Source organism: Alternaria infectoria, assembly GCF_024043175.1.
Source record: "Alternaria infectoria strain BMP 0036 chromosome Unknown scaffold_11, whole genome shotgun sequence".
NCBI classification, from domain to species: domain Eukaryota; kingdom Fungi; phylum Ascomycota; class Dothideomycetes; order Pleosporales; family Pleosporaceae; genus Alternaria; species Alternaria infectoria.
Window position 1 is genome coordinate 100424 of NW_026250700.1, and position 16572 is coordinate 116995.

Here is a 16572-nt window from a genome sequence, read left to right on the forward strand (position 1 = left end):
TAGGCGCCCAGTTCGACGAAACGAGTCACTGTTTGCGGCCCATGGTTGTGCACACCACGGGGAGGTACGCGACGTCATTGGTCAGCAGATAACACTTTGAACCACGGTTTCGTGACACCCAAACGGAGGAAAGCTAGCATCTTAATTCCCGACCCCACGGCTATGCTACCTCACTTTAACGTATCAACCAACTCCCTATAAATCTTCTTCAAATCCCTCACATCGCCCTCCAACTCCTCGACCCTCTCCGTCTTCTCGCCCAACATCTCCAAAGCCGTCATCTCCCTATTCTCCATCTCGCCCAACCTCTTTTCCAGATCCCCAACCTTCTCCCCCTGTTTCCTCGTCTCATCAACCTCACGCATGAGCTTAACAACTTCTTCGCGGGCTTCGTCGCGCTGAGCAGTCAGACGGGCGAGTTCCTCTTTGTGAGTCGCTTTTTCTGATTCTAGACGCCGGACTGCGGCGCTCATGCGCTCGACGAGTTGGACGGAGGGGCCGGCGCCGGCGGTGGAGACGCTGATCATGTCGTTTATGGTGCGGTGGGGGGAGGATGTGTTTTCAAAGGGGTCGTTGTCGTGGTCGATGGTGTGGATAGAGGGTGTTTCCAGGCCACCGTTGAGATTTGACATGCTTGATGGAATGGAGTCCTGTCGTTGAGGGGTACCGAGTTCGGGGGTGCGCACTTTGGTTGCGTTGCTGGATTTGTTGTGGCGGGAGGAAGAGGGGCGGCGCGAGGCTTCGTCGAACATGCGGTCCATGGGGGACATCATGGGCATGTCCATGCCGCTGGATATGGAGCGTGGGTTGGGTCGCCGGCTGTATATGCCTAATGGGTCGGGTGAATGCCGGCGTTGTGCTATCGAAGGTGAGTCTGTTCGTAGATGATGTGAATCACCTAGCAGAGACGGCGTCTGTATCTCCACCTTCCACTTGTTCTTCTCCTCCTCTAGCCGTTGTTGAAGCTCGACTTCCCACACCTTCTTTTCTCGTTCAAGTTCGGCTCGCGCATCTTGTGCTGCCGTCTCTGCTTGTGTGAGCCTAGCTTGGAGCTTCTGAGCTGCGGTACGCTGTTCTGTCAAGTCATGTTCGAACGTCCTAGCTCGCTCGTTGATGCTCTCCAGCTCGTCTTCCAGTCGACGTGCTTTCGAGTTGACTTCTCTTGCTTTTCGTCGGACGTCAGACTCGCGCTTTGCCGTTTCATCGCGGTCTTTCTCAAGAGCTGCCATACGAGACGTCAAAGTGGTCTCGATACCTTGCCAGTTCTCGGAAGCCAGCGAGTACTGGGTCTGCAGCGTCTCAATCTGCCGCAGAAGCTTGGCTTGCGAGTCGCCAGTCGCGGATGATGACGCCTCTTCTGTGCGGCTGCGGAGCAGTTCGAGCTTAGATTCCAGGTTCTATGTTTCGGTCAGTGTCCGTCTGGTTTTCGAACAGGCCATCAAAACTTACAGCAATCTCGCCGCGCAATTCAAGCTCGGCGACCTTTGCTTTCTCTTGCTGGCTCTTCGCTTCGTCCCTGGCCGCCTGAAGCTCCCTCTTCGCGCGATCTTCGGCAAGCTTCTTCTCTATCCGGACGTTCTCGATGTCTTCCTTGAGCGACGCAGTGGCCCTCTTCTCCGCTTCCAGCGCTCCAGATTGGGCTCTCTTCTCAGCGTCTTCTGCTCGTGAAAGCGCGTCATTGAGTTGCTTCCGTAGCTCAGATATGGTAAGTCCAGCCTCCTCGCGCTCTGCTCTGATGGTCTCGATGTCCTTCTCAATCCTACCCACAATCTTCAGCTTTTCTTGCGCAGACTTTTCCGCCGCCTCTGCACGCCGTGTCCTTTCCGACTGCTCAGTGATGCTCTTTTCCGCCTTTGTCAGCCGCTGTTTGAGAGTCGCAATCTCCTTGTCCTGCTCCATTGTCTTCGCGCGCATTTTCTTGATAGTGGTCAGATGCTTCATCTCCGTCTTTGAGAGTTTCTGCCCCTCTTCCATGAGCGCAGCTATCTGTGCATCCTTGTCCGCCAGCTTCTTATCCGCTGGGGTCGCTTCCGAGTCGGACTTGGCGGCCTTTGCAGAGGCAGCAAGTTGCTCAGAGAGGTATGTGAGCTTCGACTGTAAAGCATCGATTCGCTCTAGGTGAGAGTTGAGCTCCTCGCGATTGTCTTGCATTGTCTCCTCATATGTCTTCTGCAGCAATGATAGCTCAGCCTGCACTTCTTCGGGGTCTTTGGTCTCGGTAGACAGCGTTGGGGGGAGTACGTCGATTGAAGGTCGCGACGGGCCGCTGTCGAAGGACTGGCGGGGGGAGGACGTTTGCGGGGTAACGATGGAGGGTATCGACGGCATGGACATGGTGGGAACGGGCGTCGAGGTCGGCTGCTCGGCTACTAGAGGGGTAGGCGGTGGTGAAGTCGCTGGAGGTGAGACTATGGGCGCAGGTGCCTCTACGGCGGGTTGTGGAGGTTCCTCGACCTTGCTTTCATCTGGCTTGGGCGCCTCATCTTCCTTTACCGTCGTGGCTTCCTCTTTCACGCCTACCGCCTCAGTCGCTGGCTCGGGCGCTTTCGAGTCTATGCTTGCTCTTGGCGATGCGGTGGCTGCATTCACGGCTGGACTCGCGGGTCTCGACCCAAGGTCCGACGAGGTTCTTGCTTCAGAGCCCTTATTCACGGCCTTGGCTAGGCGGTCTTGTAGTCGAGAATTGGGTCGGCTTCGTGACGAGGTGCGCGAGATGCCTGTGTCATTAGCTCTCTGAAAGCTGGTAACTGCAAGTGTCTCCAAGGCCACCCACCTGGTTCGACCGCAAGCTTCTTGTCCGTCGCTGCCTTTTCTGTCGTGTCTGGTTTGGCGCCTGCCTCTGTGCCCGCCGGCTTGGTGGTGGTGGTGCCATCTTCGGCCAGTATACCGTCGAGGCGTGACTCCAGGCCCGAGATGGCGCTGTTCCACCAGTTCTTCCCGCTCATCGTGCCTTTGCAGCTGTACGTGTCCTGGTGCGATGGGTCGTCTACGACGCTTCGCTAGCGTTCAGCGTGCACTCGTTCGGCGCTTGTGTCTGTTCATAGCTCAATTGCGCAGGAGGCCAGGCTGGTCTGTTGGCGGTCGTACGCGATCAGTAGGGTTCGCGGGGTGTCACAGCAATGACCATAGGGTGAATGTCGTAGGGCGAATGTTGTCGCAGCTAGATCAGCTCGTATCATCGGAAGGCGGCCCCAATCGCATGCGTGTCCTTTTGCTCCCAAGGTTCCTGCCGCGCAAGCCCTCGAGATGACGGGCGCGGTTGCAGCATGCCAGGCGCACGCCGATTGGCCGAGCAAATGTTCCGCAACTCCGCTCTCTGCCCTGACGCAATTCCCACCACCAAGACTTAATGCAGGGGACTTGGGTCCCGGCCATGACTTCCGCATGACGATCGGCGTATGGATATCTTCACTTTTCGATGTCGTCTACATGCCATATGCTTTTTTAGCATGCGTTCCCAGATGCAACATGCATCTCACGATGACTGCTATGATTGAACTAGCCTCTAGTGGCATCGCGCCTGCCGTCTCTGACGACAGCAGTATTCTTTCTTTAGTTCTGTTTGCTGTCTTCATATAGATCAGAGGTACCTTGATTCCTTCCACATATTCCAACACACACAATCAAACCAATCAATACCTTCAAGATGCCTCTCGCAGTAAGTTGTTCCCAGTCATCTCTCGTTTCCTTGCTATCTAAACTGTTTCTAAATGTCCATCATCCCATCGTTGCCAACCTGTACCGTCAATGTATGGATTTGACTCTTTGTAATTCATTCTCTTGACTTGGGTACCTTCCATGTATCATCCCAAATCTTGTTCAATGTTGGCTCTTATCTAGAACAACTCGTGTTCCCCAACATCCCGCCACATCTTCACACCGCTCAAGAGATGGTTCACAACTCGAGATGGACCACTCTATACGAACCCGACCATCAACCACCCATACTAACAACCCCCAGGCAGTCGGACAAATGCGCTCCCAGGCCTCCATGGCCGACAACCTCAAACAAGCCCAATCCCTCTGCCGCAAAGCCCACGAAGCAGGCGCCGCCGCCCTCTTCCTGCCCGAAGTACACCACCACCACTTCCCACCCAAAATCCATCACCCAAACTAACCCTCCCCAGGCAGCAGACTACCTAACCACCTCAGGCGGTCTCAAACTCTGCAAATCCGTCCAAGACTCCGAATTCGTCCAGGGCCTCTGCGCCTCCGCAGTCCAATACAGCCTCCCCATCTCCGTCGGCATCCACGAGCCCACAGACGACGGCAAGAAAGTAAAAAACACATTAATCTGGATCACCGCCTCGGGCGAAATAAAATACCGCTACCAAAAACTCCACCTCTTCGACATGGACGTAAAAGACGGTCCGCAAATGCAAGAATCCGCGGGTGTAGAACGCGGCATCCACCTCGGCGATCCCTTCGACTCGCCCATCGGTAAACTAGGCATGCAAATCTGCTTCGACCTGCGCTTCCCCGAACCCGGTCTCGCCCTACGTGCGCGCGGCGCAGAAGTCCTGTTATACCCCGCCGCCTTCACGACGCCGACTGGAAAAGCCGGACATTGGGAGATTCTCATCAGGGCGCGTGCGATTGAGACGCAGAGTTATATTATCGCTGCGGCGCAGGTGGGTGTGCATGATGAGGAGGGGAAAAGGAGGAGTTGGGGTCATAGTATGATTGTGGATCCGTGGGGGAAGATTGTGGCGGAGTTGGGGGGTGATGAGGGGGAGGGGGGGAGTTGGAAGGATGAAGGGGAGATTGCGTGTGCGGAGATTGATGTTGAGTTTGTGAGGAGTATGAGGAATGATTCGCCGTTGAAGAGGAGGACGGATGTTTATAATGAGTTGGTTTAGGGCGTTGGACGTTCGTCATACATATTGCATCATGAGGAGTAACCAAAAATCTAGAAGTTCGCTAGGAATGCCATTGTACAAGCCGTTCAAGTCCAGTCCGATCCAAAAGACGACTCGAACACCCTGTCCTACCGACCATCGACGTCCCCCACATCCTTTCCTTCCAATAACCTTGCCTTGCCCGCTAAACTCAAATACGCCAACTCATGCTCCGCACTCTCAAGCTGCCGCTCAACTCTCGGTCTAACATCACCCAATTCACACCCCATACACTCCGCCAACCTCTCCAACATCGTCGTAAACAGACTCCTGCCACTCCCCTCCTTCCTCTGCGGCCCCTGCGTCCTAGGCGGTTCAAACTCGCCCTTCGCTGTTCCCCAACAAGGCCAATCCCAATCATGCGTCCCATGATCATGGTAGAAGTTCAGTAAGGTGGTTTCTGCATTCGAGGTATCGTGGTGCAAAAGCGTGTCCGAGATGAACTCCGGACCGAGACACAGCGCCGCTTCTGCGAAACAGAATTCTAGTTCGCTGCGGAGTTCGACTTGGTTTGCGTCCATGAAGCGGCCGTAGGTGCGTTGGTTTATCCAGCCTGAGCCGTGGTAGCGGGCGGAGAGGGTGGCGTGGTGGAGGACGAGGTAGATTGCGGTTAGGGGGTCGTGGGGGAGGGATTTGATGTAGGTTAGGCGGTCTGCGTGGTTTTCTGAGGGGGAGGTTAGCTGAGGCTGTGCTGGAGAGGGGTTGGCGGGTGGACTGACCGATTGATGTCAGGCGGTATAATAGCAGTAGTCCGGCGTTTGCGAGGGGGATGTTGTGTTGTAGGACAGCGTTGAAGTTGTGCTCAGAGCAGAGGGCGTCCATAACGTCATCGACAATATCGTAGTTGTGAACGCAATCAGCCAACCAGTCGACGTTGAGGCGATCATCTCCACACTTGAAGTCAGTCTCGGCATGTCGGAGCTCTTTCTTCATAAAGCTGCCAGTAATTGACCGCTCGTAGTTCTTGAATATGGCACGAAGTCTAGGGTGTGCGCTCCGAATAGTGGTAATGAGCGAACCATCGTTGAAAGGCAGGTGCTGGATAGTCTTAAGGACCAGCTCTGGAGGGATCCGTGGGGATATGAGGAAATTTAAGTACGTCGATGGATCGGAGAAGGTAGCCATGCTGCTATACTATGGGTGTATGACGTGCTGAATAAGAGAGTGATTGTGTGGTGCTGTGTGCTGAGGAGAGGAGGTAAGAAACCTAGAGTTGATCGATGCGGTCGCGACTTATACTTCTGGGGTAGCTGCAGTCCAGACTGTACTTTCTGTATACGTCTTTGAGGGAGTAAACGGCGCGGATTCAGCCTCGGTATATCGTCCCCACGCCAGCTATATAGTCAAACCGTGAAGACCATGATGGGTGACGATTAGCACCATGATGGCGAATCATCCTTAGGATGAGCACGCGTCAGGAGCAAAGTAACGTCACCACGTGGAGTTGCGATTGCGCAGTCTGACAAGAGTTTGTCGCGTGCTTCACAGTTGAGTCGAAGCCTGATGCGATTGCCTGTTCGCATCCGTGCGTGTGCAGACGCTGGGACTCGAGGCATGGAATGTAGACTGATCGCTGCGGACAGGCGCTAGGTCAGGCCCCGCTGATGGTATGCCGATGGCAGCGTGGGGGCTAATGCAGGTGATGGATGCGATTGCGCAATAGGTCCGAAGTGCAGAACACGCGGGGCGTGAGGGGCTAGGAGAGGAAGGCATGTCGAGGTCGGGAGTAGTCATCACAAGCTCGTGCCACCCCACCGGCCAGCGATCCGCATGGCATAAAGCATGAGAGCAATTCGCAGATAGTAGCTCAATTGTGAATGTGTTCATAGATATGACAGCCGCAATGCGCCGTGACCCTGGGTATCGTATTGACTCCGTAAATGCAACATTACATGTCGTGAGATATATCGTCCCTACTGCAGTTCTATGCCTTCCCGCTCAGCTGCCTGCAGTATGAAGCTCCTAGTCTTCGCATCTGGCGCGAGATCGAGCGGTACATGGCCATCGGTGTCCTTCTTGTCGTGTTCCGCGCCCATGGTGAGCAGGAGTAGCGCTGCATCACCGTGCCCCTCGCTCATCGCATGGTGTAGCGCCGTCATACCATCCATGTCCGTCGCGTTCAGGGGGCTCTTTGCATCCAAAAGCGCCTTCATCATCGGCACGCTGCCCACCGCCGCTGCACGATGCAGTGGAAGCTGACCTCTCTTGTCTTTTATCCGTGCTGACGCTGGCGGCTTCTGTGCGAGCAATGTGCGTGCGATATCGAGGTTCACTTTCGATGCGCAGAAATGTAGGGCGGTCTGACCGTTGTTGTTCTTCGCGTTCACATCGGCGTCCTTGGAGAGCAGCAAGTCCACTATTGGCTCTGCGTCTTTCCGCGAGCATGCCATCATGAGTGGCGTCCAGCCTGAGCCGTCTGTGACATCGGCATCGAACGACTTGCTTTGTACGAGTGTTTGAACGATGGCGAGGTGGTTGTAGGACACGGCCCAGTGTATTGGGAGGCGATCGTCTGGGTCGCGGAGGTTTGCGAGCTTGGGGTTCGCGGCGAGGAGGGAGTCGACTCGGGATGCTGGGGATTGTTAGGCTTGATCTCGTAGCTGAGGGTGGGATACGCACTTTGACCTTCCCGACAGGCCTCGTGTATGGCGTACTTGGCCTTGTATTCCTCCATGGTGTTGCGGATGATGGCTAACGTTGACGCGTGTGTTAGGCAGTTCGCAGCTCGGCTCCCAAAAGTTAACCCCGCTATGGCCGAGGCGTCCACGGGCGGAGATCGCCGCGCCGTGACGTAATCATTTGGCTCGCTCTATGGCTTCGTCCTTTCGAAGCCATCTTGTCAACAAAACTCCTGACATTATATGACCCATTCACATTCTATAGCTATGTCTTAGTCCTATCGTATTTGCTACGACCAAGATGTCTGTTCTAATGCCACATTTCAGCATTGAATAGTAGGAAGACTAGCGTGTCCAAAATGCATCATCTCCGTCTCAAACGTCTCTCCAATCTATCGACATCGTACCAAACGTCCGCCCGTCATAGACCACTCGCTTCCATCTAAATAGTGTATGTGGCCCTTCACACGCTAGGCGGAGCCTTTGCTGAACCTCCAGGTAGTTTCGTTGTGTCCTCCGCCACTCAGAGGGGCGCCACTGACTTCGCCCCAGGACATTTCGAGGACTAACCAAGTGATCTGAAGACTTGAAAGGTAGACATGATCTAGTATCAGATGCTCCATGTTTTCGGCAAGACAGGCAATCATCGCGAGCTGTCCGTCGATCGTAGGCTCTCCTAGATACATCTGATCAAGCCATCGTGTGGCTCGACGTCTTGACGATGATGGAATAACTTCCCTGATGACTCGCTCGTACTCATCTATCTTACTCCGGAAGCGGGGGAGGAAGACAGCGTCGAAAGCCGATGTAAGCTCTTGCGCTCCGTTCCATGTGATAGTGAAGGAATGAATGTGCTTTGCGAGATCTTGACGATCAACAAGCGTCTCGAGTAACAACATCAAGTCCATACATTGCTTGGTCGAGAAAGTGAGCTCTCGGTAGAGCTGTGGTTCTGCAAGCGATCGATAGTACTTTGATGTCATGGAAAGACCAGACGCTTCCCTTCCGACCAGTTGCTGGATGATCTTTTCGTCTAGCTCGGTTGAGAGACGGTCCATAGTGGGCGAGTAAGGGAGAATGAGAGCGACTGATTTCTTGTGTTGATGATACTTCTCACCCGAGCGCACCTGATTGTATCGGTGCAGTATCGACTTCGTGAGTTGTGGATAGCTTGTTGGCGAAGAGTCGCGAGAATGAGCAAGATGTCGCGACTGCGCGCCGGAGATGTATGAGGATGAGCTGGAGATCTTTGAAGAGTTGGTCAAAGGTAGTTTGCGAGATGACCTGCGCGTTGCTAGTGGAAGGAGCGGAACTGGAAAGGGCGCACCTGTTGTGTGACTTTGGACAGGCACGGACCTTCCCACACGGGCTCGCCCTTATTGCTCAGTAACGCGACAACATAGCAGAGAGCAAGTACGCGAGCCAGCGTTAACGAACCACCACAGTAAGTCAAACACGCTGGTCGGGAAGTCGCGCTTCGACTGGTCCTCAAACTTTGGTCCCGATGACACGTCCATAGCATCTCAACCAAAGTTTACCCCAGTCATGTGCTGCTGCTGGTGCCTGGAAGCACGAAAATATATGAACTCTCGCCGTTTGCACTTACAGAGACACATATTTTTCATACATTCTACGCAACGACAACGCACGCTCTAGAGGCACAAACCGATCAGAGCTTCATCCGCCATCTCCGAACAGCCGCCTCTCGACCGCAATCTCTACCCAAAGATGTCGCTCTCGGATCTTTCCACTGAAATCGACGAGATGATCATACAATACCTCCCGCATCACGCCCTTCACAACTTGACGCTTACGAACAAGTACTATCGCAAGATCGCGGAGCCATATCTTTACAGGAACATCCAAGTACGCAGTCCAAACATCCTGTCCGTACCACGTCTTCTATTGACTCTAATCAGTCGCAGAGAGCTCTCGAAGCACATCCGGAGCTTCGCTTTCGATATTGCTAACGAGCAATGGGAAGCAGACCTTCATTATCTCAGTTATTACGATCCGAACAATACCATCGAGAAGGTCAGCAAAGACCTCTCCAAAAAGTCATCGGAGGTACAGCATGCTCTCAAAGAACTCGCATACCCATTGAAAGAGCCTCTGTTTGACGTGACGTGGTACTACAATGTTTCCAGAGAGATTTGGGCTGTAGATGCTTCGCTGGCTCTTATACTCTGTCTCGCAACCAACCTCGAACACCTTCGGCTGATGAACACGAGTTCTGCAATTATCGAAGCCGTCTGCCCCGCACGCTGGCAAAGGCTCACCAAAAGCCCGTCCTTGGGAGTCTGGCCCTTGAAAAGGTTGAAGAGCCTAGATGTAGTCGTTGGAGAGGTTGCGTCCGTTCCAATACTGGCACCTGTCCAGACCCTGAAGGTCAGCGGTGACCGGAATTCTTGCGATGATGGTTCCCACCATGACTTACAATGGTCATACAGAGGATCCAAAAGGATTGCATTTTTGCGTAATCTGGAACTACGGTATATCACTTTGCATCCGGATCAGCTCCATCGCATGTTAGCATTGCCGGAAATGCATGGTATACAGCACCTGAAGATGGGAAATATCCACTTCGTGGAAGGGGACATGTACGACTACCGCAGATTAAGCGACCTATTGCAGCACCTCCATCCATCACTCAAGACTCTCGAATGCACCAGAGAAGGAAAAGGAAAACAGTACCGGGTGTACCAACCATTCGGTAGATTCGCAGGTCTCAATCAATTGGAAGAACTCGTTCTCGGCTGCAACTACATACGATCAACCAGTGGCAACATCTACGATCCACCCGCGCATCTTCTTCACCCCACGAATTTCTTCCCGGAGAGTTTAAAGACCCTCAAAATTACGGGAGTGCCGCGTTGGTTGCTGCATGACCTAGAGGAGGCCTCCAAAGTGTCTCCCTCGCGCAACTATATCCTTACGACTGCCACATCTCTTGGTCTTTCGACCTTTGACCTGTTTCTTGACATGGAAATTTGGTCCCCCCGGAATTACAAGTACAGTATGAAGAAGTTCCTTGTTGAATTGGTGTCTGCATTGAACGAGGTTGGTACGTCAATGCAAGTCTATCGGCAAGAAGAAGGTTGCGAATCGATACTGCTGTGTGGCCCCGGCTTTGTAGCAGAGCATATCAACTGGGATTATTACTTGCGTAACACTGGAAACTTTGGAGGATCGCAAAGCGGTTTTTGTCGGCGCGATCTCAGGTACCGATAAATTGGCCAGTAAGGCAGTGAAATGAATTGGCCGAAGTTGAGCATACGATACACGAAGAATGGTGGGCTGTGGAGTTGACTCTTCACGTAGATAATAGGGATTGATGTATGCTACAAGTAGCTAGGAAGAAGCATAGAAACTCCGCTCGAAGTACAACAAGCTGTAGCATGAAGCTAGTTCAATATGTGTCTCGAAGTGCTATCATTCCATTACAATGCCGATGCTTATGAACTTTCTGAAACTATGTAGCGCTCAAAAGATTGTTGGTATTCCAAAACTTGACCTTCTAGAACTTGTGCAAGTAATCCCCCAAAAAGTTCTTGCCTAAATTCTCACCACATTCTGCTACACTACCGAAACCTAATTCCTTAGCGTAGTCGGCGGCGTGCCCTGCCATCTGGGTGTGGCAATTTTCAACAAAACGGTGCTGTACTAAGTCAACCACTTGTTGTCTTCATGCTAATGCATCATAGCTCAATTACCTGATAGGGCCTGTTGTCTGTGTTGTGAAACACGAGGAAACGCTTGGTCATATCGACGTTTTGTCCGTACTCGAATGACTCGTCGACCGTGACCGTGAGATCTTCTCCGTCTGTCTTCTTCGATTTGAACTCATCAACCTTGTCGGCCTGCACAAAGATGAGACCACTAGCGTCGTCTACTCGTCTCTGATCAGTCTGAGACCACCAAGCGAGTGAAGGGGCTTACGTACCACCGGACTTGACGGTGTAGTTGCAGACATAGTAGTCTTCACTGTGAGATCCTAGCCACTGGCTCCAGTTCAGGGTGATCTTCTCGCTCTTCTCACCACCCAGGAAATGGGCGGGGACATGGATGGTGTTACCCTTTTTGACGAGAGAACGCATGGCGATGAACTGTTGCTGTGTGTGCATTGAGTGCTGTGAGGGTGGATGATATTGAAGTGATGAGTTCCCGTGGGCTGCTGATGGGAAGATAAATGGACGAAGGGTGTCTTTATACTGCGCAAGTTCAGCTCTTGCGCTGTGATGAATGACGCCGCCTTGGGCATAGATTCATGCGACTATTCCTATCATGACACCCCGCTCGCAAAGGTGCCAACCAACAAGGCGTGTTGTGCACATGGCTTGCTCTGGATCATCAGCGTCAGCCAGCCCAAACTCGAAACAACTGTGGAGCACTCGTGAAGCTCTCTGGTTCCATGAGTCGTTGCGACAAACATGCAGCCAGCTGCGTCGTTTTCGCCTATATCCATATGAAAGAGTGATAGGGTGGGACTAAGTGCGCTGAATGCGCGTCGGCAGCTGAACGCAATGATTCTCGGTACTTCCTAATCGGCCAGACGCAGGTGACGGCGGCGGGACGGGCCAGCATCCTCACCATCTGACAGGTCCACATCTTGACTTCCAGACTCATACTTTCTACGCATCAACACACTTTCGCTTGCGCCCTTGCATACATTTACCGAACCTAAACTGCTTCGCCTTTGGCGCGGCCTTGCCCTCCACGTTTTCGGGCACCCCGCCTTCTCGGCCACCAAATGGACCCTGGAGGCTTTCCAGCCTCGAGCTGAGAACGCCACAATTTAGCATCGCGCAAACAACATACACGCTATGAGGTTCTCGTCGTACGTCTTATGCGCGAGGCCATGTGCGCACATCACAAAGGCGGCCGAGCTATTGCGAAAGCGATCGCATCTCGCTTTAGTCGTCTAGATGTAGAATCGCATCGTTTACTAGGATCTAGTTCTATTTACCTATAGTACTAAAAGACCTCTTTTATTAGCTTACTTATATAACTAAGTAGCTACTTATTTATTCTTAGCTATATAAAATATAAATTCTTATAAAATTTTTAAATACTAATTCTTTAAAATAGTAGAACTACTATACTTAGTAAGAAATACTTATTTCTTAAAATCTACTTTAGCTAACTTTATATAAAAAAATACTTATAATAAATATAATATTACTAAATATATTACTATTATATCTTATAAAGACTATAATAGTATCTTATATCTAATTTTATAGACTCTATTTAGTAAAAAGATATTAAAAAATACTTAGCTTTTGTTCTAGAACTACTAAGAGATTTTAAAATTTTAATATATTTAGATATATTACTATTAGCACTAAGGCTTTTATATAGACTAATAATATATTACTTTTAAAACTTTACTAAGAAGAGAAACTTTTTAATACCTTACTATATTTAATTTATTATTAGCTATTAATATAATATAACTTAAAACGCTAAGTAGCTAATAAAGATAACTACTTTATTATAGCTTAGTTCTTAAAAGTAACTATAATAGTAAAATACTAATATAGCTACTATCTATTTAATAGTATTATTATACTAAAGATAGGCTTTAAATACTTTATCTCTTTTAGTTTATTTATTACTACTTTAGCTAAGAATTTTAATAAATACTTTATACTAGTATATAATAGCTACTTTTATCTTTATAAGTAAAGCTATTTATAGCTTAAGCTTATATATAAAGTTATAAGTATAAATAGTATAAATAATTAATAAATTACTCTAGGTAAAAAAAGTAATACTAGTAATATAATAACTATTCTATTACTTTCTTTAAAGTAAGTATAGCTTATAAAAGAACTTTTATATATTACTAGTAAGTTACTTAAAAGCTTAGCTATAATAAAGAACTATAAAAAGTCTTAGTTTACGTATTAGAAGCTTTTATAGTAGTAGTATAATAATTTTAATAGTATTAATAGTAGTAATAGTTTTAGTAGTTTTAAAATATAATATAAGATAAGTAAGATAGGCTTTAAGAGCTCTAATAATAGCTTTTATAATAGCTTTAATAATAGTTTATATAATAATTACTAACATAGCCTAACTAAGAGCTTTTTTTTTAGTAGTAGTTTTAAAGTAGTTTATAAAAGCTTTAATAAGTAATATAGTATAAGAATATAATTAATATAAGTATAGAAATAGAAAGGTAATATAACTAGTAATAAGATTAGCTTTAGATAGACTTACTAACGCTAGAAAAACTTATAAAAGAAGTATTAGTAATATAGTTAAGAGCTTATTTAGTGTATATATTAGTATAGCTTTTAGTATTAGATTTAAGCTACTATTTATATTTTTAATAAGTTTTTAAATCTCTAATTTTACTATAAGCTATAAAATAAAAATAAAGGTAGAGAATAGAGAGTATATATATAGAAGTATAATTTTATAAGCTAAGATTTTAGTATTTTATTACTTTATAATTTATAGCTTAGTTAGTTATAAGCTATTAATATATAATTATATTATAATTCTCTTTACTATAGTATAAGTAGATATTAGTATTTATAAAATAGTTACTTTACTACTCTAAATTTTAAAAGCTTTAACTACGCTAAAAGTAGTAGTACTAAAAACTTAAGTTTTAGTCTATTTAACGTCTATACTTTTAAACGTAGAATTTTAACTTTTTTAAAAATATATTTTTTTATATACTAGTAATAAACCTTACTTTTTTTAGACTAGTTTATACTATAAGATTAGTTTACTAATAAATAAAGACTATAAATACTTTATTACTTATACTAATAACTACTACTTTTTTTAGTACTTTTATACTTTTATAAAATAGTATTATATATAATAATATTATAATACTACTTTATAATTTTTTATTAAAGCTAGTTTTATTTAACTTAAAAAAATAAAATTTATTTATTAGAGCTTTTATATAAAGATTTAAAAATTTAAATAAAATATTAGAAAGATAGAAAAGTTATAAGAAAATTAGAGAGGCTTAAGATAGACTTGTAGCTAGATTCTAGCATCCGCTTTTGCCTAAGATGTTTGTTAACTTCTTTAGTTATTGTGGCTTTTACGTAGCTGCCGCATGCCCTTGTTCGTCGACCGGAAATCACCGAGCTGGAGGATAGCCTCGAAGTTGGCGCAGCCTGAGTGAGAAGGTGCATATGTTTGGGGAGTAAGAGAACATCTGCATCCTCGGCTAGGCATGCACAGGTGAGCAGCGCGTGAAAATCGAGCTAACCGAAAACGCGACATTGCGAGAACGCGACTTCTTGGCTGCAGAGTAAGCGCGTCTGACTCATACTGCTGCCTGATTTTCCCTCCTGACTTTTAAGGTCAACAATCCCAGTCTTAGGCGCAATACGTTTCTCGTCTTGTCTTCCAGTCATGGACGAGTTTCCGAACGAGCTGCTACTCCAAATCTTCAGTCTCCTGCACACGCCGATAACATGCTTCTCTTCACCGCCTGTACCCGCTCCTTCGCGAGACCTCCTGGCGCTGTGTCGCGTCTGCCGAAGCTTCAGAGATGTCGCGAGATCGCTCATCTACGAATCCATTGAGCGGGCAGGCGACATGAACAACGAGGCCTTTCGTCAGCTACCACGTACTCTTCTCGAAAACGTGGAACTGTGTGGGTACATCAAGAATCTGAGACTGAAGATGGAGGACGGTTTCGAGGTAGGTGATTTTTGGGCGGGGCATAGCCTGCGACCCGAGAACGAGCTCGATGACGAAGAGAACGAGGAACGTGCGACTTACGATGCAAAATGCATTCGCTATCAGAGACGGCATCAGAAGATGCTGGATGGCGATGGAAGTGACGTTGACAAAGGGGTGAGCGACGTACCAGAATACACGCCAGAAGGCTACGAGTGGCTCGGCGAACTCATCCCGGCTATGAATAGCAGTCAGGCACATGCCTCTGACCACGACCTTCTTGAGCGCGCTATCTTGGGAGAAGATGTACTACTTACCCCGTGTATTCTTGCTGCATGCAATCTGGAACGGCTTTGGCTCCGCCTCCCAAAATCACAACTGGACGAGGGCAGCTCAAGTTTCGTGCTCAACAGCATTGTCCATAGTGCCAACGAGGGTGGATTCGAAAGGCTCAAAGTCCTTCATCTTGATGCATACCAAAGCGGTATCGAGTGGCCGGTCCGTAATGCGCTACCTTTGTTTCGTCTTCCAAGCTTGACCGATCTAACCATCGGCAATTGTGGTGAGACTGATCTCGGACGCCCGTGGGCTGTTGGACCAGATACTGACGACTCCGCATTCATGGGAGAGCCTTGGGTGTGGCCTGATCGCACGTCGTCCATTACCAAGCTATCGTTACTGTCCCCGCACTTCAGCGGTTCCATAGTCGCGAAGATGCTCCTTGCTTGCAAGGAGCTCACCGAATTCGAAGTGGTATCACCATATGGAAGGCCACCCTGCGACGACACTTTTTATGAAGACGTCGGCGTGGCCCTGTTAGCACACGTAGAGACTCTCGTCAGCTTGTCACTTGGAGATCAGTTGGCACTAGTTGGGCGCACGCTCTTTCAGAACCCAGGCAAATTCCGCATGGGCAGGCTCCTGAGCTCGCTAACCTTCCTGCGAGCAAATCCGTACATCCTTCTCGGCTACGATCACCCACGTCCGTGGTCTATGGCAATATCACCGATGCTCAAAGATGCTATTCCCGACTCACTTGAGCACCTATGGCTTGATGAGCCCTGCAGAGCATGGTCGTTACATACGTGGCCATACTTTGAAGGTTTGTTTGAAGCCATTCGAAGCGGGCAATTCCCTCATTTGAAGAGTGTACATGTCCATTGGTATCAACCGTTCTCCGGTTATGGGTGCACTATCATCAACCACGTCAGATCCCTGATACGCCTTCGTGAGGCCGCGTTGTGGCGTGCAGGTCCCATCGAGTTTACAGTCACTGTGCGAATAGCCTACAGCACGTCTGGTAAGTGACAACTAATCATGTTCTGATACCCAATCTGGAATGCTAAGCCAGTATAGAGTTTGCAGATCTTGGATTTGAAGATTTCATAAAGTATAAC

General features: G+C 48.6%; 7 protein-coding genes across 7 annotated transcripts; 2 read left to right on the top strand and 5 right to left on the bottom strand.

The window, feature by feature from the left end:
• Positions 1-170: 170 nt before the first annotated feature.
• Positions 171-2945, bottom strand: J4E92_006911 (uncharacterized protein; the record flags this gene model as incomplete). Its single annotated transcript, XM_051498276.1, has 3 exons — positions 171-1397; positions 1450-2717; positions 2774-2945. The coding sequence occupies 3 exons, from the start codon at positions 2943-2945 to the stop codon at positions 171-173; spliced, it is 2667 nt and encodes an 888-aa protein (XP_051351210.1).
• A 701-nt stretch (positions 2946-3646) lies between these two features.
• Positions 3647-4859, top strand: J4E92_006912 (uncharacterized protein; the record flags this gene model as incomplete). The annotated part of the gene is made up of 3 exons (XM_051498277.1): positions 3647-3658; positions 3962-4072; positions 4128-4859. The coding sequence occupies 3 exons, from the start codon at positions 3647-3649 to the stop codon at positions 4857-4859; spliced, it is 855 nt and encodes a 284-aa protein (XP_051351211.1).
• Positions 4860-4987: 128 nt separating this feature from the next.
• J4E92_006913 (uncharacterized protein) lies at positions 4988-6023 on the bottom strand (the record flags this gene model as incomplete). The annotated part of the gene is made up of 2 exons (XM_051498278.1): positions 4988-5562; positions 5618-6023. 2 exons carry the CDS (start codon positions 6021-6023, stop codon positions 4988-4990), a joined length of 981 nt encoding a protein of 326 aa, XP_051351212.1.
• Positions 6024-6811: 788 nt separating this feature from the next.
• Positions 6812-7572, bottom strand: J4E92_006914 (uncharacterized protein; the record flags this gene model as incomplete). Its single annotated transcript, XM_051498279.1, has 2 exons — positions 6812-7470; positions 7518-7572. The coding sequence occupies 2 exons, from the start codon at positions 7570-7572 to the stop codon at positions 6812-6814; spliced, it is 714 nt and encodes a 237-aa protein (XP_051351213.1).
• A 414-nt stretch (positions 7573-7986) lies between these two features.
• J4E92_006915 (uncharacterized protein) lies at positions 7987-8574 on the bottom strand (the record flags this gene model as incomplete). The annotated part of the gene is made up of 1 exon (XM_051498280.1): positions 7987-8574. The coding sequence occupies one exon, from the start codon at positions 8572-8574 to the stop codon at positions 7987-7989; it is 588 nt and encodes a 195-aa protein (XP_051351214.1).
• A 2640-nt stretch (positions 8575-11214) lies between these two features.
• J4E92_006916 (uncharacterized protein) lies at positions 11215-11640 on the bottom strand (the record flags this gene model as incomplete). The annotated part of the gene is made up of 2 exons (XM_051498281.1): positions 11215-11395; positions 11456-11640. 2 exons carry the CDS (start codon positions 11638-11640, stop codon positions 11215-11217), a joined length of 366 nt encoding a protein of 121 aa, XP_051351215.1.
• A 3265-nt stretch (positions 11641-14905) lies between these two features.
• On the top strand, positions 14906-16564 carry J4E92_006917 (uncharacterized protein; the record flags this gene model as incomplete). The annotated part of the gene is made up of 3 exons (XM_051498282.1): positions 14906-15928; positions 16461-16475; positions 16532-16564. The coding sequence occupies 3 exons, from the start codon at positions 14906-14908 to the stop codon at positions 16562-16564; spliced, it is 1071 nt and encodes a 356-aa protein (XP_051351216.1).
• Positions 16565-16572: the final 8 nt, after the last annotated feature.